Here is a 27,039-nt window from a genome sequence, read left to right on the forward strand (position 1 = left end):
GTAGAAGAAGAAATGAAGGGCATTCCACAAAGAGGCAGAGCTGGCTCGTTTGAAGCAAGGCCTGGACCACAGGCTTCATCCTAGTTCTGGACAGACGGCCACACCCAGCAGGTCCATCCATCCAACCTCATGAATCCATCATTTGGGAATCAACAACGTCTACAACAGCATCCAGGACAGCTACACAGGAGGTCACATGACTCAGCGTCCAGGACACCTACACAGGAGGTCACATGACTCGGCCTCCGTAACAAACACGTACACAGCATCGTGAGAGCACATGCCTCAGTGCCAACAGAAACCACACCATTTAATGTCCCCCTGTTCTCACCCCCCCCCTGTTCACCGCCTCCCCCCCCCCCCCCCAGAAGTCAGTCCCCCCCCATGCCCCCAGAACCCAGTGGTTTGTCCTTTACGAGTGGGAACCTACAAGATGGAATGGGTTTCATCTCCCCTCTAAGCCAGGAGTGGTTTGTCCCGTCTCGTAGTGTGTTGGTATGAAGGCGTCTCCAGCAGGAATACATCTTTTTTTGTTTTTCTCTCTTTTTTTTTTTAGAAAGCTGGGTTATTATCCGTCCTCAGTGTGTGTGTGACAGTGTGAGACGTTGCCTCTACATTGGTGCAACCCTGTAGGCCACTCACCAAAAAAAAAAGAAAAGATACAAAGAAATCTTAGTGCATCCTCCACAGAAAAATAATCATTAAAAAAAAATTGAATTGTAGAAATTAAAAGCAGGAAAGTCCAAAAACACAGTTTGTTTTCTTGTTTGTTTTGTTCCCCAAGTCTTAAAAAAGAAAAAAAGAATAATTGTCAACATCCTCATCACAGCTTCCATCGTAAGTCCGTAACTTTTTTTTTTTTTTTTTTTTACTCATAGCTGCAGGGTTAGGAAAACTAAAAAAATACACTTTAGAAAATCCTTCCTGGTGGACAGGACAGTGTATGTGACAGAGGTTCAGCAGGTCCCATCCATCTGCCCTCGCCACGCTGATGATGATGTCATCCCCATGCGCCTGCTTGTCCGCAGTAGTGCAATAATGTGCTCCGGTCCAGTCAGCCCCGCCTGTGGCCTGGGGAGGGAGGGCCTCTACAGGGGGCCTGTGGCAGCAGACTGCAGTTCCTGGAAGGTGCTGTCAAAGCAGCGCTTCAGGTCAGAGTAGGTCACCACCAGCACACTCTTCTCATCACGAGACACCAGGCTGATCTTCTCAGGCACGCCAGCGTCCAGCTACACACACACACACACACACACACAGCTTAGATACAGCTCCTGGTATGACAATCCTTGTGAACCTCCAGATAGGAAGAACATAGAAACATAGGGTACGTACTCCGCATGTCAAATAGCACACGGCTCAAACGGAGGAGAAAAAAAGGGGAGCAGGGATTCAAAGAGAAGGGGAGAGAAGAGCGAGAGAGACAGAGTGAGAGAGACAGAGCGAGAGAGAGAGAGCACGAGAGAGACAGAGCGAGAGAGACCGAGCGAGAGAGCGAGCGAGAGACAGAGAGAGACAGAGCGAGAGAGACAGAGCGAGAGAGAGAGCGAGAGAGAGAGCGAGAGAGAGACAGAGAGAGAGAGACAGAGTGAGAGAGACAGAGTGAGAGAGACAGAGCGAGAGAGACAGAGCGAGAGAGACAGAGCGAGAGAGACCGAGACAGAGACAGAGCGAGAGAGAGACCGAGAGAGAGACAGAGAGAGAGATCGAGAGACAGAGCGAGAGAGACAGAGCGAGAGAGACAGAGCGAGAGAGACCGAGACAGAGACAGAGCGAGAGAGAGAGAGACCGAGAGAGAGACAGAGAGAGAGATCGAGAGACAGAGCGAGACAGAGCGAGAGAGACAGAGCGAGAGAGAGAGCGAGAGAGAGAGCGAGAGAGAGAGACAGAGCGAGAGAGAGCGAGAGAGAGACAGATCGAGAGAGAGACAGAGCGAGTGAGAGACAAACAGAGAGAGCGAGAGCGATTGAGGGGCCTGAGCAGACTAACTTTGTTGAGGCAGGATACGATGTGGCTCAGGTCGATCCAGGGGCTCCCTGCCTCGGTCACCTGGTGGAACAGGTGGTCTCGGAACAACTTGAGCAGGTAGCGATCCCCCGTCTCTGACCACGTAGGGTCCTTCTGAAATCTGGACAAACACGCACATCACACCACACCACAGGGAACTCAGCTGCAAGTCACCTTACATTGAAACCTGCTTTGGTTCATTTGAAACGTTTAAAACACTCGGTGAAAAAAAAGAGGCAGAAGTTGGGAGAGTTAGAAAAGGATGTTCTTACTCTGGCCTCTCATTGATGGTTCCCAGTTTGGCCAAGAGACGGAAGAGGCGGCCATTCTGCACCTCCTGCAACCAACACAGGAAGCACGACCATGAGGGAAATACTACACTCTCCCAAAACCCTCCACTGAGATACCCTCCCCCCCCTCAGGTAAACCTCATCCCCTCGGGTAAACCTCCCTTCAATCTGAAGCAGTGCTGCTTTGTGGCTGTATCGCTCCCACTAGTTGGTGGTGTCAGGGGTGCGACTTTTGATGATCTGTGAGTGCACTGCTATTTGCGGGTGCATGACCCGGCGGAACACGCTAGATTAGCTCCGACAGCAGAAGCTGCGATAGGCCAAGTTACCCAGCCAGCAATCTCAAACACTTTTTACACAAGAGCATTTCCATTTAATTAACCAAAACAAAGGAATTTAAATCGACTAAAACCACGATGGAATCAGCCGACCGTCGATAGACGATATTTGTCAGATTACCCAACCCTACCCTGGTGCGTGTGTGTAAGTCATTACCCAGACCATGAACAATCACAAAAATACACACCAAACTCTGCAGTGCCCTAGTTTCACACAATGGCATGTGTGTATGTGTGATGAGCAGGTGTTATGTATAAAGTGTGTATTTGTTTTTTTAAAGCCACAAACATTTTCTATAAACATTTTCAAAAAACGACATACACGCATTGTAAAACCTTGTTAAAAGACCCAGGTCCAAGAACAGTCTCCATAATAGGCCCTTTACCCAGCATGGTCATACTGATCAACGTTTTGACAACAGAAGTGTGACAGAAACAGGAACCCCAGCTACCGAGACCCGAATATAGCAGCAGAACTGTGCATGCACATCTTCATCAACACTCGGATGGGGGTGGATGATTGGGGGTGGATGATGGATGACAGGAATGAGGAAGAGGAGGGGTGCGAAAAAGACAGAAGAATAACAGAACAGAAAGGTGGTGGTGAGAAGCTGAGGAAGCTGTGGTCAGAACTCAGAATGCGCTGTACAGCCTGTCACCACGGCACCCTGCATCACCACGGCACCCTGAATCACCACGGCACCCTGAATCACCACGGCACCCTGCATCACCACGGCACCCTGCATCACCACGGCACCCTGCATCACCACGGCACCCTGCATCACCACGGCACCCTGCATCACCACGGCACCCTGCATCACCACGGCACCCTGCATCACCACGGCACCATGCATAACCTCAACTGGACCATCACACACTGCAGCAGCACGCAGGACCAAAATAGGCTCCATGACCTGGAAAACACATCCTACCATGTGTCCTACTTACACACACACACACAAGCGTGTGACACACACCCTCGCTCGCATAGCAAAGCCAGAAGCAGCACCACGAGGCATGTTTGCGTACCTTGGCCAGGTCTTCCTCTATGACATCGTTCCTCATCTGCGAGGCGTCCAGCTGAGTGTAGAAGCGGGCTCCGATCATGGGCATGATGTCATTGACGCTGCGCAGACGTGACTGCTCAGTCAGCAGGTACCTGCACACGAGCACAGGCAGCCTGGCTCAGAGGGGGCTTAGGAAGGCGTGCGTGTGTGTGTGTGCGTGTGTGTGTGCGAGAGAGTGCGTGTGCATGTGCACTTCCTTACAGGATGAGGTTCTTGAGGTCTGATGAGTAGTTGATGGACACCAGCTCCATGGCCTTCTGCAGGTTCTCCCTCTGAATCCCAGCCAGAGAGTTACACGCCAGAGCCAACACCACCTTGCCCAGGGAGATGAGATCTGCTTGCTACACACACACACACACACACACACACACACTCTCTCTTAGTACACAGATGACACCCTTTTTCTCAACATGGTATCTGGTCAAAGTTTTATACCTGATACTGTGGCATAAGGGCCAGGTGGTTTGTCTGACTGTTGTCAAATGTTAAGACGTCAAACACCCCGACACAGTTTACCCGTAACCTGCAGAGGACAGGGTGACAGAATGAGGGCAGGGTGAGAACAGCTATATACGGGTTGTGAACCCGTTTATGTTGTGCTTTATATGTGTTAGCTTGACCACACGTCTTTCCTGTGTACACTTGTTGATGTTTCTCTCTTACCGCACTTACCATGGTAACACGGAGCTGATCCTGTTACTACGCTTTACATCCGTTGCCTTGAATGATGCAAAATGTGTCTGAATGCAATGGATGGGTGTGTGTGTGTACCTGGTTTTGCCAGTGATGAGGATCTTGCTGGGGTCCATGACCCGGCAGGCCAAGCCAGCAGTGTGGATGGTGCGAAGGGCTGAGCTGAGCTGGACGATGTAAGCCCAGATCAGAGACTCGGGGAGAAGGCCAGCGTGCTGTCTTGGTGGTGGAGGCTCATGCTGGCCTGCACAAAGACACCGGAAAACGTTCAACCACATTACCAGATCTCTTCACAAACTAGTTATCGGATAGTGTCCCAACCATACGGGGGCCCCCACGTACACACAGGCCGGTGTGGCTGGTACATGTACGGAGGGAAGGGTGTTTCTTGCACCTCATCGGTGCTCCAACGTCTCAACGTGACCACTGCGTTTTTTGTTGTTGTTTCGTTCTAGGTTCTTAATGTACCGCAAGTGAATGCAGCTGACATAGGATTCACTTTCAGCCACAGACCCTCCCCCCCCCCCTTTCTGTGTCTCAGACACACACACACCACTGTCATGCAGAAATCCCACCTAGACCTACATACCCACAACTGCTGAAATTCTCACCCTGGTCAAACACGAAGCAACACATCTACATGGGGGATGTGCAGCATACGCATTCGGCATTCCTCCTCGAAAAACACATTCAAGACGGTCTAGTAGGGATGCTCATAATTAACCGTTTAACTGTTGACCGACAATACGAATGTTTAGCGGTTAATATTATCGGTTGCCAAGTGTTGCCAATTTATCGACAATGTCGCTAGAACAAGATTGAGCTACTTTACACCTTCCCTCGTGACAAAAAAGTCATATGTAGCGACTAGCGACACATGTTGTAATTTTCTGCTACTTTGGCCATCTCCGTTTTTGTAGTTGAGCAGCAGCAAAATAACTGCAGAGATAATTGTATTTCCATGTTGTTATAGCCGATTATCATGTAGGTAGTCTAGGCCTCCAGCCAGCGCTCTCGGATTCAATGTTTTCATTTCAGGAGTCAGGTGGCTGAGCGGTGAGGGAGTCAGACTAGTAATCCGAAGGTTGCCAGTTCGATTCCCGGTCATGCCAACTGACGTTGTGTCTTTGGGCAAGGCACTTCACCCTACTTGCCTCGGGGGAATGTCCCTGTACTTACTGCAAGTCGCTCTGGATAAGAGCGTCTGCTAAATGTAAATGTAAATGTCATTAATCAGTTTTTGTACTGTTGATGTTTATGCTGCCATTTAAAAATCCACTCCTTATGGGGGGGGGGGGGGGAACCTTGGTTGTATTGGTGTTTGTCCGTTCTACATTTTTTATCTTGTCAGTTAGCAGTCAATAGTCGTTAACGAGCGTCGGTTATCGGTCCATATCTTTGATATGAAAAGCATATCGACAGATTTGAAATAAAAATGAGCGGTGTGTCTAGGTGGGCAGCACTATGTGGTAAGACCTGGATGTTTTCCTATTGGGTGCGACTTTGGCATATTGATATACCACTTTCCTAATTTCGGCTGGATTTATTTAACTTTTTTTTTTTTTACATGTATTTTGTTTTTCCAGTTGCATCAGCAAAAAATAAATAAAAATAATAATAATCTTATGATTTTTGGCACAATCAAGCAGCCTGCGTGTGTGTGTGTGTGTGTGTGTGTGTGTGTGTGTGTGTGTGTGTGCGCACGCGTGCGTGCGCGTGCGCGTGTGTGGTTGGAGTGGGGGATGGTAACTCACCCCACTTCCTCTTGGTGAAGTAGGAGTCAGCAGCTGGGTCGTTGAAGTGCCTGCTGAACATGGTCTCTGCACCAGCATGGAAGTCGTAGGAGAACACCAGAGCTGGAGACAGACAGATGCATGATGGGTAACCCACAGATGCATGATGGGTAACCCACACAGACCTGCGACGACAAGGCTGGTGTACCCTTCTGTCATCGCCAACATGAAAGTAAGGAAGGCAGGCGTACACAGACACAGAATAACTCCCCATGTTCCAAAATTATGAAACACAGTATAAATATATCTCCAATCGGTTTCATCGTAAAAATATTTACAGTTGGGGTTTTTTTTTGGGGGGGGGGGTCAGTTCCCTGATCGATCCATCACATCAAATTGTTAGATTCATTAGACCCTGAGGAGACCCTGTATGACCTGAAGAAGACATTTTGTGTTGTTTTCGAAAGACACACAGAAGACAGACTCACAGTGGTCTCCAAAGGCCTTGGTGGTGAACACCTCCCTCAGCGTCACAGCGTTGGAGTGTTGGATCTTCTTCCACATGTCCACCAGCATCATGCACTTGGTGTTCACCAAGCGGAACCCTGAACAAAGTCGCACAGGGGAATCAACAAGAGCCACTTCACAAAGAACACAAGGAACTGTTAAACACAACACAGTGAGTCAGTGGATCACTGACTCAAGATGGGAGAATCTGCGACATATAAAAACAGAAAACACAAGCTGCTTTGCATGTGGCTCCTACACCCATAGATATATATAAACACTAGATGTCTCGTCCGCGTTGCCGGACAACGGAGTCGAACGTCCACACATGGCGGCCATCTTGCTACAGTCAACTCGCTCTCCCATAACATTGTGTTGATGCTACATGTACTTTTTAAATGACCATAACTTGCTCAATTTTCAACCGATTTTGTTTTCTGACGTTGATAACAAACCAAACCGTTTCAAAATCGGTTGAAAATTGAGCAAGTTATGGTCATTTAAAAAGTACATGTAGATTCAACACAATGTTATGGGTGAGCGAGTTGACTGTAGCAAGATGTCCACCATGTAAGGACGTTCTAGACTCCGCCGTAAGACATCTAGTGTTTATATATATCTATGCCTACAACTTCCTCTCACCCTGTATTCTCCTCAGGCAGTACGGTAGATCATCCTTGCTGTTGACCGCCTTGTAACAGGAAGTGATGTAGCTGAAATTGCTGGTCTTCTGCATGCGATTGGGTGGGGGGACGGGCTCCAATGGAAACAGGCTGTGGTAGCTGTCCACTTCTGAGGGGACACCTGGGAGACCGACAGGAGGGGCAAAACACAACAAAGAGTGTGGAAACGTACACATTGTGAGTATGTCCTACATACAGGAACAAACCTCAATGTGGGTCAGTCCCTACTTTTTCTGAGACCAACCAACCACACGGTCAAAACCGTTTCATGTGGTAAACGAGAGCCGTGACTCCAACCTGCTGGACGGTTGGTGTGATTGATGCCTTACCTGGGTTTTCTGACTGGTCTATCTGGGCCATGGTTATCAAATGTCTGTTGATCAGCTCCTGGAAGGAACCGTAGGACATGAGACCAGAGAGGAACTCCACAGCAAAGAAGACAAGGTGTGTATGCGTGTGAGGTGGGGGGGGGGGGGGGGGGGGTGATACACAGACAGGTGGAGGAGCCGAGGATGCGTGTACCTGTCGGAGTTCATCTGCCATGAAGAAAGACGGGGCATTGGCTTTGGGCTGCATGTAGGCCACATGTGGAGCAGTAGGGGGGTAGATATGGTAGGTAGGAAACACCTGGGAGGACAGGAAACCAGCAGCCACACTCAGAACAGCGCTTCCCATTTATGAAGACATCACAAACTAAAAAAAGAAAATGAAGTTGATGGATGGCGCTTTTAAACTGCCATTACAAAAAGGTTCTCAAAAGACACTTCAGTTAAGCACCGAAAATGGGGGGGGAAAAAACTAACATGGTTTTGAGAAGACAGCACACACAGAGAATGGAGAGGGCGATCAGTTACCAAGGAGATTACAAAAACGGGACATACCATCCCAGCCATGGGTGCAGGGGTGTTGTCAGTGTAGAAGTAGGTAGTCCCCCCCACTGTCTCCTTCTGGATGATGTGAGCTGCGAGCTGGTCGGAGGCGCTGGTGGGCACCATGTAATTGGCTGGGTTGGGGTTTGGGTTGGGGGTGTGGCTCCGTCGACGCGGGGCAGGTGAAGTGTGGGGCGTGATCTTTGGGGAGTGGAGGGGAGAGGACCCAGCGGACAGAGACATCCCTTCACAAGAAACCAAAGAGAGGCCAGATTATTGATAACCCATTCTGAGAGACTTGGTTCTCAATGGAACTATAAAAAGACGACCGTGACCATGCAGAAGAAAACTTAAAAAGAGCATAGGGAAGACTTCTGTTGTGGACTACGCGATTGTCAGTCATCTGGTTTGTCTCACCGGGAGAGAGGGCTGCAGCCGTGGAGCCGCTGAGAGCGGGGTGAGGGAAGAGGGGCGACGGGAAGGCTGGCACACTAGACTGGGCCATGCGAGGGACGCCTTTGGGGATGAACTCACTGGCTGTCGGGTTAGGGGCCTGGAGACGCATGAGGATAGAAAGCAATTGATGTGTTATGTTCAGATCCATAAAGTTTAATTACTCTCCTAGAATAAAATGATAAAGATTAATGACGCATACCTATAAAATTATAAGGATCTCTGTGTGTCTGCGGCTCGATTATCTCGTGAACTGGGTACTGTGCGAAATTGAAATGCTGCAGGTGTATGGCTTAGACCCCGAGTATATGCAGTGTTGACTGCCCGCAGTAAACAAACATAAGTATATAAACGTGTTCACCGTTTGTTGAAAACACAGCAACTAGACTCAGAAACTGGCTACTGCATACAGAACAGATTTCCAAAGAAACCAACCGGCACAGACTCCACTTCGTTTGTTCAACATTTTATTTCTCACATTGCTAAAGGCAAAGAGTCAAGGATAGGTTCTGACATACGAGGAAGCCATTGAGGGGTGAAAGCCTGGGTTAGCTTTATATTCAAAGCGTTACAGAAGCTACCTAGCTAAATAGCCAAACTAGTCAGGCTTTCAGAAGCCAACTATAGTTTGCAAGCTACCCAGTGTGTACCTAAATGACTAAATACGGAAAGGTACAAAATAATGTGTATTCTGTCTTTTTAACAAGCAACCAATGAAATATACACCATGAGCACTGCACTAGTATAAGTAAAAGAGGGAAAGCTCAATTCGATTCAAGGTTATTTCAATTTCCTTGATAAGAGTTCGAGAACAGATGTTGATTTGCTTACCTTTCTCCTTTGAGATATGCTTAGGGCACCAAAATCACCGAAGAGTGAAGACGAGGGGGAATTCACTGGATCTGGAACAGTAAAGATAAATTCATATTATTATTTTTTTAAACAAGGTATTTCCAAACATAAAAACACCCTGAAATAGAATCAAATGCATTAGATATCTCAAATCTAAGGTTGCAAGATTTGATCTTTAAGTAAGGTTTCCATGGGTGTTCTGTAATATTCCACACGTGCATGTTCACTTTCATTATACTACACTAGGGAGTCAGGTGGCTGAGCGGTGAGAGAATCGGGCTAGTAATCCGAAGGATGCCAGTTCGATTCCCGGTCATGCAAACTGACGTTGTGTCCTTGGGCAAGGCACTTCACCCTACTTGCCTCGAGGGAATGTCCCTGTACTTACTGTAAGTCGCTCTGGATAAGAGCGTCTGCTAAATGACTAAATGTAAATGTACTCACCATGAGTGCTGTGGCTATAGTTCTTGGCACCATCATTGATTAGACTGGGAGAGCTGCTGCTGCTGGTAATTCTCTATTGATAACAAAGAGGATGCAGATTCAAAAAAAAGCTCATGATCACTATCTAGTTTTGTATGGTCTTATATGTGCAGAAGCCCTGCAAGTTTCTGACCTCACACGACAGTTCAGACAAAGTGCATGAAGGGAGCTCACAGTCTCCTTACTTATCTACCGTCTCAATGTTATTACCTGCATCATGGTGTATTTAGACTCTGCAGGGCTTCCAAATCCATTAACTCCGATGAAGCTGCTACTAAAGTATGAGTTGGTTAGATTGCCCTCACTCAGGGTCCCGACCTCCATCCCAGTGACTGTGGACAAACGGCTTTTAAAACAAACTTCAAATCATAAAAAATAAAAAACGATCTACAAATGCTAAGGCACTATACCAAATATGCATTTATACTTTGCGCTTCCGCACATAGATATAATATTATAGATTTTGGAAGCATAATTGATCATTATCATTGCTACTGATCCATTCAAGTCAATTGCAGTAATCGATCCAGTCAGTGCATTATGATTTGTTTACTTTCTAAGTGAGTGTAAGAGATTTGTAGCTGTAACTTAGTTATGAAAAAGGGGGGAAACTGAACGTGTGTTGATCACTGCACGGTTTAACCAATCACAGAGCTGCTTGGAAGGGACGTAAACTAAGCTAGTTAGCTAACTTAGCCAACTAGCTAATATTAGCTGTCAATTTGTGCCCACTCACCACGGACCAATAACACAAACCAGGTTTACTGAAACGACTGCCCATTAGACCGAATCTACCACACGCCAATAGATAACCATGTAGTGTCCACCATAACCACACCGTATGACAAGTTAGCAAGTTGTTTAGCGTGTTAATGTAGCTAGTGGTAGAATTTAAAAGACATAGTTAGCTTAGCATCCCACGTTGTTTTCGAGGGGAAAGAGGCCTCAAAAGAATCCTCGGTGATAATTTTAACAAAGCCCATTGCTAGGCCCAAAACTAACTACATTTGAGGCCGTGTCAGCAAGGCCTTGTTGTGTTGGAAAGGAAACAAAGCTTAGGCACACTCACTGGTTAACAACTGTCCCTCTAGAGCCGTGCCTGCAGGCCCCAGAGATTCGCCCTTTTTAGGGACATTCGTTCCCCCACCGCCCGCTGCTGTTCCACCGAGTGAATACCCCGCTCCTGTCACGGTTCCCCCTGCCATGGATAGGGGGACAGGGCTGCCTCCGCCGTGCATAGACAGGCTTGCCATTGACGGATCCTCGTGCAAGAACTGACACTCGTCCCCATAAAAGCAAGTCTTGTCCTTCGCGTAATATCGGCAAAACTTCACCTTGATGTTAGTTATTCCAATACCCCCAAGCGGAGCAGCTGAAGCTGGGAGTCCACTGTTCATGGCACCGCTGCTGCTGCCACCGCTGCCGCCGGAAGATATTCAAACATAGAGAGACGCCGATATAGCTAGCGGAATGGCTTGCAAGCAGGTTCACTAAATTGTCGAAGCGATATGATTACAGCGTACCTAAAATGCCTACATTACTCACATTATCTGTGTATATTACAAAGAATGTTGAAAAGGACACCGCGTTCGCTGAATCCTGGTCGTCGTTATTGTCGCTATCCATGCAGCTGGCCTTGGAAGCTAGCTAGCCTGTTGTTGAGCCTCGTTCACGCTCTTGTTGTTGTTTTCTGCTCTCTGGCTATTCCGCTAACACTAGCTAGCATTGCTATGCATTGTGGGTAGCTTTTCTCGTAGTCTCTAGTCAAGTGAGAGGGAAGATTCGCAATGTTTAGAATCTTTCTCTTGCAAAATATTGCAAGCTACGTTTAAAGGCGAGGCATGTGCCTGGCTCTATAGACAAAACAAACTATCTCCGTGTGAAAATTATTAGTTTGTCTGTGACCATACGCCAGCCCAGCACCAGGCAATGATAACCACAATGGCGATGTCTTCAATGATCATCTTTTGACGCTTTGATGTTTTACCTCTGATGTCACGTTTCGATCTGTCACATTGTTTCCATTGTTTGAACCTTCACTGTTGAATTTGACTTAAAGACTGCTTTGCTCAACTTTGTTGTGTCTTATTGTCAACTATTCGAAATATATCAAATTGAACTCATCGTGTAATTTGGTAATTACATGAAACAACCAAGATAATACATGTATTAAGGTATTTTCTGCACACGTATTAATCAAAATAATTGTTGACATTTGAACCATGGCATTTTACATACCTTTGTTAAACAAAACCTATAAATGGTACAATTTTTACATGACTTTGTAAGAGCTACACCAACTGCTTTAGTAATATAGATGAGGGGTAAGCGACACCTGACTCAACGATGGGGTCTTTGGGAAAGTTACAGTAGCTTAGATGAACAGGAATAGGCACCCACCCTATAGTTCAGTCTAAAAAGGTAACAAAAAGTGTCAGGTAAATGCGTCACTTGGTTACACGATTCTTTTTTAAATATGTTATCTAGCCTTCAGGACAATGCATTCTCAGTCATAGACTTGACCGTCTTTTTAAAGTGATTAATATATACTTTTTTATAGGTTATATAAAGCTAAGCTACTGTGATAGTGCAAATGATTTTTTGCTATCCAGCTGAAGTGGCCTAAAAGGAGAAAAAAAAAGAACTGTATTGGTGACCGCATAATTTCCCTGAAAATAAGTGAGATAGTCACGCCTCAACCAAATACATATTTCGTGTTGTCCTCTCTCACAGTTTAGTATGTGTCCCTGTTATAGCCTAAGCATCAATGCCATGTGCAGAGAGGGAGGAGCTGTAATTGGTGAGTGACTGAAATCCATAAACGGTGTACCATTTCACCGACATTAGTAGTCATATTAATATTTGTATGTCTCTGGATGACCGTGTCTGCTAAACAAATAAAATGCAGCCTAAACTTGAATCCTAAATTGTTTGTTTTTCTATCAATATGTTTGTCCTAAGATACACGTTTTTTTTTTACAGGTACACTCTTGCACTTTTTGAGTTTCATGTTGTTTAATTGTAACTTGTTTAACAGCATGCTCTTATGGTTCTTCCCTTTGGCACGTATTTGGTTTTTCACACAATTTCACAATGTATGCTTCATGTTTTGGCTGCTCGCAATGTTTGGGGCTATCTCGTTGTTATGATCAGTGACCTATGCTCTTTTGTAAAGCTCTCTCTTGGAAGTCGCTTTGGATAAAAGCGTCTGCTAAATGCATAAATGTAATGTAAATGTAACATGAAAATTTTGGGGGCATAAATAATTTTAAGATAGAAGGGTTCATGATTTCTCTCGTTTTCTATCTCTAGCTGTGCTTGTGCTGTGCACAGTCATAGCGCACTGTGAACTTTCGTCGCAGCAAGGAGAAGAATTTTGTCTAACCAAACCAGAGGTAAGAAAACTATTAAGGCACCGTGAATAATATACATTCCAGGAACCGCAAATGTGGCGCGTAAAGCCAATTAAACGGACTTGTTTCTTCTACCTATAAGCCTAGTCTAATTCATGTCCTTATTGGGATAATCGTTTTGCGTGCAGGGAACAAGACAAAAACTAAACTCATCTCGCAAGTGTCCCAAAGACGCACATCATAATTCTTGTTTAATTCCTTATGTTCTAATCGATAATTACATGACAACAAGCAATTAACTAATTATAAAGAATAGGGATAGTTATGAACTCTCTCTTAAACCCACTTGCACACCGAATGAGTTTTACATTATCAGTGGCAACGTTACTAATTGGCAAATTAATTTAAAGTGTAATTGTTTAAAAAGTACTTTTTTATTTCTTACAGGGACGAACATGTGTTTTACCAGAGCACATTCTGAATGATACTATCATACTCGAGTTTGTTGCGGGCCAGAATGTCCAGATCACACCAAGCAATGCTTCTGGAGACCGTATCTGCACTTGGACCCATGGAGTCGACATGTTACATACACTGTGAGTGTGTGAGTGTGTGTTGCTTATAATTTGACAAATGTTTACAATGTAAAAATGATTTGTTGTGATTTCATACCAATAGTGAAAATCGTTTAATCATCTCTGAGGATCATTCTGGAAGTTATATCCTGGAATGTGAAAGGAACGCCGTCAAGTCCTCGTGCACCATCTCTCTAATAGTCCGACCAGCAAGTAAGTGAAAGCCAACCCTCTCCAAATCTCTTTATCCCCACTACTAATCTTTATTTCTTTGATATGTTGATTCAAAATCCCAAATCCGTCTTATTTGCATTTTAAAAACATCTCAGAAGTGAGCTATACTATCTAATTTCCCATTTTCTTCAAACATTACATCTAGGTTACTCTATAGCTGTCTGGTCTGTCTTGTCTACTGATTAATTGTCTTCCATTATATCTATTATATCTACCATCACCTTGTCACCTTTTCACTCATTACCTGCTTTGCATGTCAAAGAGAATGTTTTTGATATCATGTTGTAGCCATGTTATATTTCTTACAAGGTGTATTATTCATTGTGTTGGTAACTTTAATCAATTCCTAACCATTAACCTCCCTTCCTTCATACCTGCAAACTCAAAATTGAGACACGCTATCTTATTTTGAATTACGTTCAAACATTATAGTTCCTTTTATTTGATTCTATTTGAAAACACAACATTTCTCATGATTTATTCTTGGTTTAAGGAAGCCCCACAACACCACAAATACATTTGAAATTGAGATCAAGAGGCTTCACACCTTTCTTCCAGTGTGTCTCAGAGGGCACTCCAGCGCCGGACATGTTATGGTTCAACAGCCCTGCAGAGAAAGAGTAAGCTGGCAACAAAAGCCTGTTTAAAAACATACAGTATTGCATTCCGTTGCATAATTAAAGTTTATCCTCTGTTTATCCTCTTTACTAGTAATGGAGATGAAGGAGAAGGTCAATCAAAGGACAATGGCAAAACAGAAAGTAATGTAAAAAGTAGAAGATATCCTCAAACAGCGGTTATCTGCTGCGCAAAAAACAACCAAGGAGAAAAATGCTCCCAGCTATTGGATTATGGTAGGATGAGACATCATGATGATATTTACATTTACATTTAGTCATTTTGCAGACGCTCTTATCCAGAGCGCCTTATAGTAAGTACAGGGACATTCCTCCCAAGGCAAGTAGGGTGAAGTGCTTTGGACACAAGGTCATGTGGAACGGCCGGGAATCGAACCAGCGACCTTCTGGTTACTAGCCCGATTCTCTAACCGCTCAGCCACCTGACTCCCTAGTTATAGGCCATGATATTTTAACTTGATGTTCAACATGCCAACACCCCACACACACACCTCACACAAACACACACACACACACCCCACACACACACACACACCCCACACACACTGACAAAGAGTATTGTTCCAAAGAGCACCGAAAGAAGATTCCTGATGGCCTCTGTGTTTAACCTTGTTGATTTGTGTGTGTGTGTGTGTGTGTGTGTCTTAGACATGGACAAAAGCTCTAGTTTGGATGAGGCTCTTGAGGTCACTGTGAGCCCTGGTCAATCCCTGCTGCTTCGCTGTAGAGCAAAGAAAGTCGGGAGTCGGTGGCTGACAAGCGTGACTAGCTGTACTGGAAAAGAACAGGTAATTTTCATCAAACAGTTAAAAAATCAAAAATGTTTACCACAATGTGTTAGTCAGTAATAACTATTTTCAATCTTTTAAAATCCCTCACATTTATCTTGCTCTAGCTCTAATATGCTGCATACAGTCCTCCTAAATGACATCTCATTAGCAGGTCATTGTTTGTGAACAAACAGGATGTCCCAATGTTATCTTTTTCGCCAGGTTTGCAAAGGAGTCTATCAATATCCTCTAACATGGGCAAGTTTTCTGTACTTTAAATCTATCAATGTGAACAACACTGGCATCTACACCTGCATGGCTGACAACAGTACAACCAAGTCTGTTCGTGTCCAAGTGTTCGGTGAGCAGAACGAGATTGACTTGTCCTTGATCTACTCCGCTATATCGTCTGTCTCTACTCATTCACAGCCCCATATCTCTCCCACACACCTTTTAACTTATTCTCCCCTTTGCATGTTGGACCAAAGACAATGTTTTTGGTATTCTAATGTAGGCATATTATATTTTCTTTATATTTGAAGGCGTATCACTCGTTGTATTGCTAACTCTTCTTGATTCTTTAATCATCAAGCTCCCTTGTGTTAAAACGAAGATATCAACACCACACTGGTCAATCGGTATCTGACACAAAAAGTACTAAGAGAAGGTTTTGTCTCTTTAGATGGGGAGTTCATTCATGTCCAGGCCAGGGAGAACATCACCATCACAGCTCAGCAGGAACCAAACTTCTGCCTGCAGGCCACTGTCTTGTCTGTCCCGACCCTCCACAACTGCTATTGGCTGGGCCCAGACGGGAAGCAGACCTCATGCCCAAAGCCCAGTAACCTGTGGATGAACAGGTGGAGTTATTAACAGTGTCCCTCTGTAAAATATAATAAAATACAGTGGAATAGAAATGGTAGAACAGAATATAGTACACTACACTACAGTCCAACAGAATACAATATTCAAGAACCAGAACACAAAATAGGCTCGTAATTGGGGACAGTTAGAATATTAGGACCTAATCTTGAATACTTTACTCTATTTTTCCCCTCTTTCTGACCCATCAGTACTCCAAAGCTGTGTGGTGTTAGTCCAGGGGTGTACCATCTCCACCTAGAGGCAGGAGGACAGAAACAAACAAAGACCATGTCACTGTGTGTGTCAGGTGAGAGACACTCATGGGGGAGCCCAAAGAAATGAAAAGATCCGTCTTAAAAAGCACTCAGTGTATTTCAGACACAAACAAAATACAGCGTCTGTCATGTGTCCGTGCCTGAGAAGGCCTGTGAATATTTATTTGATAAAATAAAATAAAAATAAAAAAAAATAAAAAAAAATAAAAAAATAAAAAAAAACACATGACAACTGTTCATAGCGAAATGTGTCATTGTGTGTCGGAACATAGATTCTCCAGTCATCCACCTCAATAAGGATGGAGAGAACGTCACCTGTGAGACAAATATGGCCGTCCCTTTGACACTTGCGTGGATGTCCTGCCCTCTGAGTGCTAACAGGTACGTCTCTGCTGCTTGTGATGGAGTGGATCATCTGGATGATGCAAACCTAAGCCAGAGGCCAATCCCTTGAATCCATTCTTCCCTCTTTCTGTGGAAGAGCTTTTCTCCGTTACTGCACAGCTTTGTAGAAAAACACATATTCAGACATGATTCATCAAACCTTTTCTCAAGAAAGGAACAGCACAATACATTGATCTTTTTTTTTAACTTGTTAACGGCACTTTGTCTCACCACAGCTGTCGCTTCGAGTCAGATTTTGCCCCCTGGAAGGAGATCAGCGCCTCTTCTTTGCCTCAGTACTTTGACTCACACCAGTTCTGTCACAAGAGGATCCTCAGCTCTCTGAATTGGACCAATGTGACAGGCTTCATTGTAAAGTGCTGCATCACAAACTCTGTCCTCTCCCAGTGTAGCAGCCAGCTTCTCCATTTGAACCAGCCTTTGATTCAACATTCAACACAACATAAAACAAGTACTTTAATCGTAGCTACATTGTCTACATTATGAGTTGCGACAGGATGACATGGTAGCTTATCAGATACGTTGTTCTGTGTTCTAGTTCCCAGCTCTCCTCTCCTGAGGGTGTGCAGTCTGGTGCTGTTTGTTGCTCTGACGGTGGTCACAATTGCTCTAATGTATTTCATCAGGAAAAAGGTAAGCAGATGTTCCACACAGATTCATGACTAACTGAGGCTGCAGTCTGGGTCTCAGTTTCACCCACAGTTACCCACAGTTAAAAACACACACACATACGCACTTACTAGCTCACACAGACATGCACACCAACATGTGTTTCCCTACAGAAACCTCAGTACCAGAGCCAGCTGCAGATGATTCAGATGATTGGACCCAATGACAATGATTACATCTACATCAGCTTCAAAGATTTTGAATACGACCAAAAGTGGGAATTCTCTAGGGACAACTTGGAACTAGGTGAGGTGAAATACTTGAGATCTGAAAGCAATCATTTAACTAGTCACAGATAGGGCTTTACTCTGTGTAAGACCCAGGCCAGTCCCACCTGTGTTCACCTCTCTCTGGTGTGTCTTCTCCCCCAGGGAAGGAGCTGGGCTCAGGGGAGTTTGGCATGGTGGTTCAGGCTACAGCCTATGGTTTAAGCAAGCCAGATGTCTCTCTTCAGGTTGCGGTCAAAATGCTGAAAGGTGAGTTAACACTTTGGCGAGAGACTTCAGAGAATCTACAGTACCAGTCAAAAGTTTGGACACTTGAAGGTATGTCCAAACTTTTGACTGGTACTAAAAGTTTGGACACATTTTCCCATTCAATTGAGTGGGAAAGTGTGTCCAAACGTTTGGTACCAGTCAAAAGTTTGGACACACCTTCAAGGGAAAATGTGTCCAAACTTTTGACTGGTACTGTAATTTCTCACAGGTTAGGCTGTGGTTGTGTGCCAGATCATGCTTTGCACTATTATATGTTTACTGTATATAACAACAGTGGAGTTTACTCAAATGAAGTCTGTTGCCTGGCCCTTCAGAGAAGCACCAGCTAGTGGAGAAGGAAGCTCTGATGTCTGAGCTGAAGATGCTGACTCACATTGGTCACCACGCCAACATCGTCAACCTGCTGGGCGCTTGCACCAACTCGGGTAAGGTGTCCAATCAAAACCTTACTCGGGTAAGGTGTCCAATCAGAACCTCAAACCGGTTGTAGTCAGGAAATCAAAAAAATTCTATGGATAACACAGAAATGTACAAAAAGTGAATTTGCAGGTCTGACGTTTGACTACCGGTATATGCCTTTTACAGGACCCATCTATCTGATCTTCCAGTACTGCTGTCATGGAGACTTGCTGAACTACATGAAGACCAACAGGGAGCGCTACCACAAGTCTCTGACAGAGGCCTTCACCAGCGACCGCTTTAGGTCCCTTTATCACAATCTCCAGGGCAAGAGGAGCTCCAGGTGTGTGTGTGTGTGGGGGGGGGGTGTACGTGTGTGTGTGTGTGGGGGGGGGGGGGTGTAAGTGTGTGTGTGTGGGGGGGGGGTGTACGTGTGTGTGTGTGGGGGGGGGGGGGGGTGTACGTGTGTGTGTGTGTGTGTGGGGGGGGGGTGTACGTGTGTGTGTGTGGGGGGGGGGGGGGTGTACGTGTGTGTGTGTGCTCAGCTGTGTTTGCTTTGTGTTTGCTTTGGTTTGTTCCTTTACAAGGAATATTTCACATTTCAGCTTGACTCTGTTTAATTCCCCTCTTGCTTTTTTCCAGTGACTTTACCGGGGGGCAGGAGGGCACTGCCCTCCTCAACCTCAACTCAGAGGGTGAGTGTGCTGTCAGCACTAGGGGCACGAGGGGAAGCACTAAACACATTCTCATACAGCATGTAGACGTTGAATTCTGTTGAATAAAATGATCGGCATGTCAAAGGGATCTGTGAGAACTCCGTGGAGACCCAGGAGGAGGGGCAGGCCCTGACCTACAACCACCTGCTGAGCTTCGCTTATCAGGTGGCCCAGGGCATGGACTTCCTGTCCTCTAAGAATGTAAGAGGAGAACCAGCCCCTCAGAAAAAGCTTTCAATCTAAGTCCACACCACACCAGTGGCGAAAATATGCTATCAATTTTTTTCTCAAGAGCAATTCCTGAGGGGGACACCAAAATTACTGCTGTAACACATAGCCTACATTGTAATATGTTAAATGTATATTATTAATATTATTGAAATTTCCTTATGTTTACAGTGATTTATTGGGGGGGGGACAAATCATATTTTTCCCAGGAGGAGGGGGTCGTGTCCCCCCTGTCCCCCCCGGGATTTCCGCCTATGCACCACACTTAAAAATGTTTCATTTCATGAATGTATTCAAATTGTATTTTCCCCTTAATGTGAACACATCCCAGTGCATCCATCGTGACCTGGCTGCTCGGAATGTGTTGGTGACCCAGGGACGACTGGTGAAGATCGGGGACTTTGGACTGGCAAGGGACATCGAAAATGACTCCAATTACGTTGTGAGGGGAAATGTAAGCCGTCAATACTAGCTGTCATTCTGGGCTGGGGAGGCGTAGAGATGAATGCTGCTGTGTAAATAAACAAGTGGTACAAACAGTGGAGCTAAATTGGAGTGAACGTCAGCTATGTTGCTATTATAGAATCATCTCACTTTCATAGTTGTTGATACTGTAAGTCTCTATGAAGTCTTGTTTTGTGCATGCTAAGATGCGTTGGGGAGAGTGTCTCCCATGGCTGTCCTGTTTCAGGTCCGTCTGCCGGTGAAGTGGATGGCTCCTGAGAGTATCTTCCAGGGCATGTACACCGTGCAGAGTGATGTCTGGGCCTATGGAATCCTGCTGTGGGAGATCTTCTCTCTGGGTATACACATCCCTAAGCTATACCGTGTATTCAAAAAATGAGAATATGCAGTACAAAAGATGGTGAAAATACTCATTCCTTCACCTATTCACTGTCTTTTTCCTCACTCTCTTTTATTCTACCTCAGGAGTGACTCCATACCCCGGTGTGAAGGTGGATAAAAACTTCTATGTGATGATTGAGAGAGGGTTCAAGATGGAGCAGCCGTACTATGCCAGTGATTCTGTGTATGTCTCAGCTGCCCAATCTACCACTAATATAATATATTCACATCACATACACATACCTCATTAAACCTCCTGGTGTGAACACACCACAGAGTATCCCCTCCTCTATTTCCATCCCTCTCACTTTATAGGCCCTCTTCCTCCTCTCTCTCTCTCTCTCTCTCTCTCTCTCTCTCTCTCTCTCTCTCTCTCTCCCTCTCCCTCTCTCCCTCTCTCTCTCTCCCTCTCTTCCTCTCTCCCTCCCTCCCCCTCTCTCCCTCCCTCCCCCTCTCTCTCTCTCTCCCTCTCTCTCTCTCTCTCTCCCTCTCTCTCTCTCTCTCTCTCTCTCTCCCTCTCCCTCTCCCTCTCCCTCTCCCTCTCCCTCTCTCCCTCCCTCCCCCTCTCTCTCTCTCTCCCTCCCACCCTTCTCTCCCTCTCCCTCTCCCTCCCTCTCTCTCTCTCTTTCTCTCTGTCTCTCCCTCCCTCCCTCCCTCTCTCTCTCTCTCTCTCTCTCTCTCTCTCTCTCTCTCTCTCTCTTCTCCCTCTCTCATTCTCTCTCCTACTTATCCATATCCTTAACTTCTCCAGGTACAGAATGATGTGTAAGTGCTGGGCCCTTGAACCCCGTGAGCGGCCGGTCTTCTCCAAGCTAGTGGCCTTCATGGACGACCAGATGACTGACATGGAAGAGAAGGTGAGGATCTTTGATTTTCCAAATGACCTGCTACACATCTCAATCATTCAGACTGTACATGTAGGACATTTCATTCACAGTAGCAGTGAGTGTTTTATTATTTCCAAGTATGTGACAGTACACGTTTGTCAGTGTCTGACTGTGACCTTCCCCTCCCAGCTATACCAAAATATCTTAGACAAGAACTCCCATGACTCACTCTCCCAGAATGCATCAGTAAAACTTTCAGCCTTGGACAAAGAGAAGGAGGATCCACAGGAGCTAAACCTGTACTGCAAGACACCCTCTGACCCAGACAACATGACCTTTGAAGATCAACAGTTCAAACCAGCCAGTGCAGGTCTGAAATGATGGCTTGGTTGATCTTGTGAGAGTGCCTGTCGGGAATTAAAAACATTGAGGAGAAATTTAAGCAATAACTTATGTCAACAAATGTAGAACATACTTTTATATAACCTATTTTGAGTGTTGTTGTGGATCAATGATGCACTGATAACCTGATGTAATTTTTGTCTGTTTATAAGATCAGTTCAGCATGTCAGCTTTTTATAGTCGTATAAGTGACCTAATTAATCGGTTAAGTTGTACAATGAGGATATTTTCAATTATACTTGATGATTTTGTTGTATTGGCTACCTAGTTACTTTTGGGGCTATCAAATGTAATAACTTCTACTTTTGCCTCAAATATAAAGTTTCATGAAGTTATGTACAGAAATGTTTCTACAGTTTTTCTACATTTCCAATGTCTTTTTAGAATTTTAAGTGCCTGTTTTTATTGTCTTAAAATAAAAGGATAAAAAAAACAGACTATAGTTCTCTCCTGCATTCCAACCTGGTCAGGTTGTGCATTCAGTATTGAAATATTCGTAGTCACCGGTAGATGGCGCCAGAGCAAAGTTTAGATAAAAACAGTGAAAAGCCTAGCCTTTTAATACTCCCCTATAACTAGTTATTTCCGGTATTTGACGTGTGCGGTAGGCTACTAGTTACAATTGTGAACTTATTACAAAACATTAGTGTGCAGTGTGATTATGGATGGTTTTGATTAGACCCACTCGTGTTAATTTTTTCAGATAATGCTCAGTGAATTGGAGGACGGTAGGCCTATATTTTGATTGTGTGCATAAACTTGGGAATTACATCATTAGTAGTCTACGTATTTAAACATATATGATGTGCACTATACTTTTGTAGGCTACTATTCATTACAATTGTCAATTTAGTCATTAATTCGTCTTGCCTACATTTGACCGTATCTGTTTTAACCTCTGTACCAGACAGCTATGCCAAACAAGTATCCAGCCCTGTGTCGATAGGTCCTAATATCTGAGCCATTAATTTTACGATGTAATTGTTATAGTAAGCTTTGTAAATGCCTGATTTGTTGACGGTACAGCCAACCCTTTATACCTCTTTGGCACGTGAGACAGTAACTTGGGCTTATGTCTGTAATGCCTTATAATTTCTCTCATCTGTTTATCATTAATATCAATATATCATTTAAGATAATGTGACATGTCAACATGAGATCAAACTTTTCAGAGAGTCCACCAAAGGCTTGTGTTAACAAGAGGGGAAAACATATTAACCAAATAAGGGCACCAAAGCCTTACCCCCGAGTGCATTGGCCCTTGCGAACCTGTGGGACATTGTGATTCTTCAGTTACCTGCAAAATCCACTTTGAAGAGGCTGTGCACGACCTAGGCATGGAAATCGGCGCGGTTAATGCTCTGTCATATGAGGATTTTGTGGACGTATTTGGTAACGTGGTTGAAAAATGCCCAATAATAGTTGCCGCAGTGTGGTCAAGACGTCCATTTGCGAATCTCTTGCATATGGAAGTCTCTATTAATGAATTTATCGAGGCCCTCCCCGAATCAGGTAGGCTAGGCCTTGATAAGCAATTTAATCATGTATTTGTGTTTATTTTTCAACTGAAATGTATTTCCTGTGGAGTGGTATTAGTAGTAAACGTCACTTTTGTGTCCAGGTAAAGAAGGAATTCTCAGATGTCATCCTGACCTCGCGGGAAGGGATCTCCAGAGCGGCACTCTGACCGAAGAGTCGCGAGAGGAACAGGGCCATGCTGGGCTTGACACTCTGGACTCGGCAGAGATCTCGCACATGGCGCGCCTCAACATAGAATATAAACTGCGATTCGGATTCCCATTTGTGATATGTGCTCGCATGAACAACAAGGCGACCATCCTGCGCGAGCTGTCAGAGCGCCTAAAGAACGACCGCACAGCAGAGTTGGCGCGTGCCATTGAGGAGGTGAAAAAGATTTGTCACTTGCGTTTGAAAACCCTGATGCTGCATGACCTGCCCAACAAGTTGTGACTGCAAAGTGGATAGGCTTTTTTGTCATGTTTCAACGTTGCTGTATAGCCTAGACTTGCAATCCATGTGAATTACTCTAGAATTTGAGAATTAATTGATCCATGGATGTTGTATTCTTCTTTATTAGCCTACATGATAAAAAGGCACATTTTATCGTTTTTTGGTATTACATAATTGATATAACCATGAGCCTAAACATCGCTGTAGACGCCTATTTATATTTACAACACCTCATACACCACAATGATAACCTACAAGTTATGATATCTTGTTTTTGTTAGTCATGGTGGCTGCGGTTAGGGAATCGGGCTAGTAATCAGAAGGTTGCCAGTTCGATTCCCGGCTGTGCCAAAATGACATTGTGTCCTTGGGTAAGGCACTTCACCCTACTTGCCTCGGGGGAATGTCCCTGTACTTACTGTAAGTCGCTCTGGATAAGAGCGTCTGCTAAATGACTAAATGTAAATGTTAAGAATTTCTCTACAACAGAGGCCCAGTTGATTAACATAACAAAGGCCACAATTGGCTCTGTGCACTGCCAATATTTATACACTACATAAATTAAACATGATTGTACAATTCAGAGCATGTTAATAAAGTTTTATACTCTTATACAAGTGCATTTTGTTTATTAAAACAGTAGCTCTAACTGCATGTTTTGCCATCTGTAAAACCCTGAGGGGGTCCTCAGTGGAGTACTCTGATGCTGCCCTCTTCTGGAAATGAAGTGAGGTGGCAGGAAACAGTCATGGCCCAATGTGGCTTCACTGTGGCTTCCAATGTCCTGTAATTGTCTCTTGGTGTCCACTAGATCTCAGCACAAATTAAAAAAAATAAAAGATTGAGTCAAGAATTCAGACTTTAGGATGGTAAAATCCCAGAATATGTCCCTGTAGATGATGGTGTTCCATACATTTGCTGTCTGAGTTTACAGAATAAGTGCCACTCTCCCAGCAATCTTTTCTGAAGCTAGGCTGGGTCTCTGGAGCCTGGGAGAGTACGACTGTGTAGGGGCGAGGAGGGAGAGGTGTTGGGAGCAGCGGTGGAGGAGGCTCCCATTGTGGCTCCGAGGCTGCCCTCGTCCTTCAGATCCCCGGAGGTGATGGAGGAATCCTGGTCAGGGTCCATCCCTCGCACCCGCTTCTTGTCCTCCTCCTTCTTCCACTTCATTCTTCTGTTCTGAAACCAGATCTTTATGTGTCGCTCGGTGAGGCTCAGGGTCAGAGCCAGCTCCACCCTACGTGGTCGGGAAATGTACTTGTTGAAGAGGAACTCTTTCTCCAGCTCCAGCAGCTGGGCGCGTGTGTACGCTGTCCGTGTGCGCTTGTTCTCCTCGGTCTCCATCATATAAGGCCCTGGGAGAAAAGGAAAGAGAGTGGAGGAGAAAATGGGTGAGAGGGAATAGAGGAAGGCAAGGGGATACATATTGGACACTTGATTGCCCAAAAAGACCTTTAAAGACAGTTAATGTGCGACTATGTGGGTTTTGGTTGAATAAGAAATGTGTGCAGCCAGAGATGGGAGAAGGTGTGATTCTTATGGTGAAAGAAAAAATTCTGGTTTACAGTGAAGTACACACATAAATGTTGTCATAGTGTCAACCATATTGAACTTGGAAATATATGCAAAACAATCCTCAACCACCATCCTAAAGGTTTTATGTAGGCTACATAATTTGCTTAGATCAATTCTTGGAGAAAATAGCAAACAGGTGATACTGAAAAAAAAAAACTTTTATAACTTAATATTGACAGTAGCTATGTGTATTTAAAAATTTCAATCATTTTAACTGAGAATTCCAGAGGTCTTCCTATCCCAAACTGCAAATCATGTAATGTATCATGTAATCATGAAATATGGGGTAAATGTGAATTTCACCAAATATTTCTTTTATGTGTTTGCCTTATAAATGCTTGCATCTTGTTTGAAGAATACGGTCCACATCATGTCCATTAGGTATGTTGTGCATTCCAGTGTAATTTTACTCATTTTTATATTTTGTTGTCTTCCAAAATTTATTTTTAGTCTACCTTTGGGATTTATACGCTACCAATACTAGAATCTTAAATTGAAAGTTTAGACAATAGTTTTTCATGTCATGTGTATTCTTTATGTTATTTTGTTTTTACATTAAGATTATAGCATATTTTATGCATAGATTTTACAAGCAGTCATTTTATTTCTACTACAGTTCCGAAATAATTTTGCTTTTGTGGCTGTGACGTCACTTTTAGAAAAGAAACTTAAGATTTAGTTTAGTTTAGAAAGTTTAGTTTTAAAAAGGCCTTCAGATGACACACCTCAAAATGGCCGCATCAAAACAGAACTAAACTGCACAAGATTAAAAAAAAGAGATATATAACATATATCTTAACATAATCTGGTATCAAGTAAAGAATACTATAATTTCTAACATTCATGCTTGCTTAGTTGGCTCAACTATTTCAAGTGCTTGTGACAAATGAAGGAAGAATCGTGATGTGGACAGTTTGAATAAGACAACATTTGTAAAACCCTTTAGTGAGCAATAGTCCATGGCAAATCTGGGCAATAAAGTTATTCGATTTTGGAGGTTAATATCATATAAAACTGACATCTTCTACCTCCAAGTAAAAAATGTATTTTATCCAAATCTCACAAAATCTGTAGTGAAAGTTGTAGTAAATATAATTTAAAGCCATAAGCTAAATCCCAAAACCACGTAAAAAATTTTTACACAATTGTTTTATTTATGATTAAGTGTTCATCTATTATCAGGCTGTACGAAGAGTTGTCCGATTTGACAATACCTAATCATTTAACCTTAAATTGAGATCCGTCTCTAACACATATAGTCTAGGTCAGGGTTAGAGTTAGAAAGAAAATTAGAGAGAAAATTCTAACAAGTATTATTCTCTTTACAGATATGAAGAACGTCATCAACTGAATATGGACATTACCTGGCCATTGTCCTTTCCAGGTGTGTGCGTGAGACTTGGTAGTTTTCATCCAAGGGAAAGGGAGGTGGTATCGGTTTCTATCGCCACATAAAGCCAGTTCCCCGGGCTCTCCATAAGCGCTTGACGTAGTAAGAGCCTGGTGGGGCGTCTGAGGATGGTGGAGCTGGGGTACGCCCGGATCGTCCCGCATGGGCATGCTGTAAGGACCAATGTCAGGAATGCTCGCCTGCTCCAAAACGCCTATGGTCGGCGTAGTGTAGATGGACTGGGCCTGTCTGCCCATGTAGAGACATGGCGGCGGACTGTGATTGTAGTCCTCGCTCTGTGGTCGCTGGAAGGCGCAAGGGTCTTTGAACAGCTGCGCTGAGGCGTAATAATGCTCTTCTCGATTCATGACTGCCAAGAGCCGAGGCTATCCAGTGGTTTTCCCGCACATCTATCTGCTGTGCCCTGCCACGG

At 44.4% G+C, this 27,039-nt stretch overlaps 4 protein-coding genes across 5 annotated transcripts; 2 read left to right on the forward strand and 2 right to left on the reverse strand.

Annotated features, from left to right (window-relative positions):
* Positions 1-392: 392 nt before the first annotated feature.
* Positions 393-11,627, reverse strand: pan3 (poly(A) specific ribonuclease subunit PAN3). The gene is made up of 18 exons (XM_067251617.1): positions 11,042-11,627; positions 10,183-10,304; positions 9,934-10,006; positions 9,469-9,539; positions 8,602-8,737; positions 8,197-8,429; positions 7,838-7,942; positions 7,645-7,702; positions 7,275-7,436; positions 6,614-6,730; positions 6,147-6,248; positions 4,471-4,636; positions 4,135-4,222; positions 3,901-4,040; positions 3,662-3,791; positions 2,277-2,341; positions 1,987-2,125; positions 393-1,229 (listed from the first exon to the last, which is right to left on the reverse strand). The coding sequence occupies exons 1-18, from the start codon at positions 11,367-11,369 to the stop codon at positions 1,089-1,091; spliced, it is 2,376 nt and encodes a 791-aa protein (XP_067107718.1). The 5' UTR covers positions 11,370-11,627; the 3' UTR covers positions 393-1,088.
* A 1,084-nt stretch (positions 11,628-12,711) lies between these two features.
* flt3 (fms related receptor tyrosine kinase 3) lies at positions 12,712-22,062 on the forward strand. Its single transcript, XM_067251616.1, has 24 exons — positions 12,712-12,772; positions 13,285-13,367; positions 13,773-13,921; positions 14,004-14,113; positions 14,628-14,754; positions 14,846-14,988; positions 15,421-15,560; positions 15,765-15,903; positions 16,225-16,402; positions 16,616-16,713; positions 16,954-17,062; positions 17,302-17,537; positions 17,625-17,719; positions 17,869-18,001; positions 18,127-18,231; positions 18,567-18,677; positions 18,838-18,994; positions 19,294-19,346; positions 19,453-19,568; positions 19,927-20,049; positions 20,287-20,398; positions 20,526-20,625; positions 21,193-21,298; positions 21,458-22,062. Exons 1-24 carry the CDS (start codon positions 12,712-12,714, stop codon positions 21,647-21,649), a joined length of 2,976 nt encoding a protein of 991 aa, XP_067107717.1. The 3' UTR covers positions 21,650-22,062.
* A 210-nt stretch (positions 22,063-22,272) lies between these two features.
* On the forward strand, positions 22,273-23,958 carry urad (ureidoimidazoline (2-oxo-4-hydroxy-4-carboxy-5-) decarboxylase). Of its 2 annotated transcripts, XM_067251618.1 has the most exons (3): positions 22,273-22,398; positions 22,843-23,182; positions 23,292-23,958. In XM_067251618.1, the coding sequence occupies exons 2-3, from the start codon at positions 23,008-23,010 to the stop codon at positions 23,639-23,641; spliced, it is 525 nt and encodes a 174-aa protein (XP_067107719.1). In that variant the 5' UTR covers positions 22,273-22,398; positions 22,843-23,007; the 3' UTR covers positions 23,642-23,958. The 2 variants fall into 2 exon arrangements, with proteins under 2 accessions (XP_067107719.1, XP_067107720.1); XM_067251619.1 differs by having other exon boundaries at positions 22,331-23,182.
* Positions 23,959-24,610: 652 nt separating this feature from the next.
* pdx1 (pancreatic and duodenal homeobox 1) lies at positions 24,611-26,974 on the reverse strand. The gene is made up of 2 exons (XM_067251620.1): positions 26,581-26,974; positions 24,611-24,996 (listed from the first exon to the last, which is right to left on the reverse strand). The coding sequence occupies exons 1-2, from the start codon at positions 26,972-26,974 to the stop codon at positions 24,611-24,613; spliced, it is 780 nt and encodes a 259-aa protein (XP_067107721.1).
* Positions 26,975-27,039: the final 65 nt, after the last annotated feature.

This window comes from Osmerus mordax, chromosome 15 (genome assembly GCF_038355195.1).
Source record: "Osmerus mordax isolate fOsmMor3 chromosome 15, fOsmMor3.pri, whole genome shotgun sequence".
Classification (NCBI taxonomy): Eukaryota; Metazoa; Chordata; class Actinopteri; order Osmeriformes; family Osmeridae; genus Osmerus; species Osmerus mordax.

What these genes read in the sequence shown, in the direction of transcription:
- pdx1 (XM_067251620.1), bottom strand. Translation starts at nt 26,974, where the DNA reads ATGAATCGAGAAGAGCATTATTACGCCTCAGCGCAGCTGTTCAAAGAC. An exon ending in CTGGAAAGGACAATGGCCAG is followed by an intron (nt 24,997 to 26,580) that starts GTAATGTCCATA and finishes CTTTTCTCCCAG; the next exon opens with GGCCTTATATGATGGAGACC.
- pan3 (XM_067251617.1), bottom strand. Translation starts at nt 11,369, where the DNA reads ATGAACAGTGGACTCCCAGCTTCAGCTGCTCCGCTTGGGGGTATTGGA. An exon ending in TGGCAGATGAACTCCGACAG is followed by an intron (nt 7,703 to 7,837) that starts GTACACGCATCC and finishes GGTTCCTTCCAG; the next exon opens with GAGCTGATCAACAGACATTT. An exon ending in CTGCCTGAGGAGAATACAGG is followed by an intron (nt 6,731 to 7,274) that starts GTGAGAGGAAGT and finishes GACTTTGTTCAG; the next exon opens with GGTTCCGCTTGGTGAACACC.
- urad (XM_067251618.1), top strand. Translation starts at nt 23,008, where the DNA reads ATGGAAATCGGCGCGGTTAATGCTCTGTCATATGAGGATTTTGTGGAC. An exon ending in CGAGGCCCTCCCCGAATCAG is followed by an intron (nt 23,183 to 23,291) that starts GTAGGCTAGGCC and finishes TTTTGTGTCCAG; the next exon opens with GTAAAGAAGGAATTCTCAGA.
- flt3 (XM_067251616.1), top strand. Translation starts at nt 12,712, where the DNA reads ATGTGTCCCTGTTATAGCCTAAGCATCAATGCCATGTGCAGAGAGGGA. An exon ending in CTCCCAGCTATTGGATTATG is followed by an intron (nt 14,989 to 15,420) that starts GTAGGATGAGAC and finishes TGTGTGTCTTAG; the next exon opens with ACATGGACAAAAGCTCTAGT. An exon ending in CAGGGCAAGAGGAGCTCCAG is followed by an intron (nt 18,995 to 19,293) that starts GTGTGTGTGTGT and finishes GCTTTTTTCCAG; the next exon opens with TGACTTTACCGGGGGGCAGG.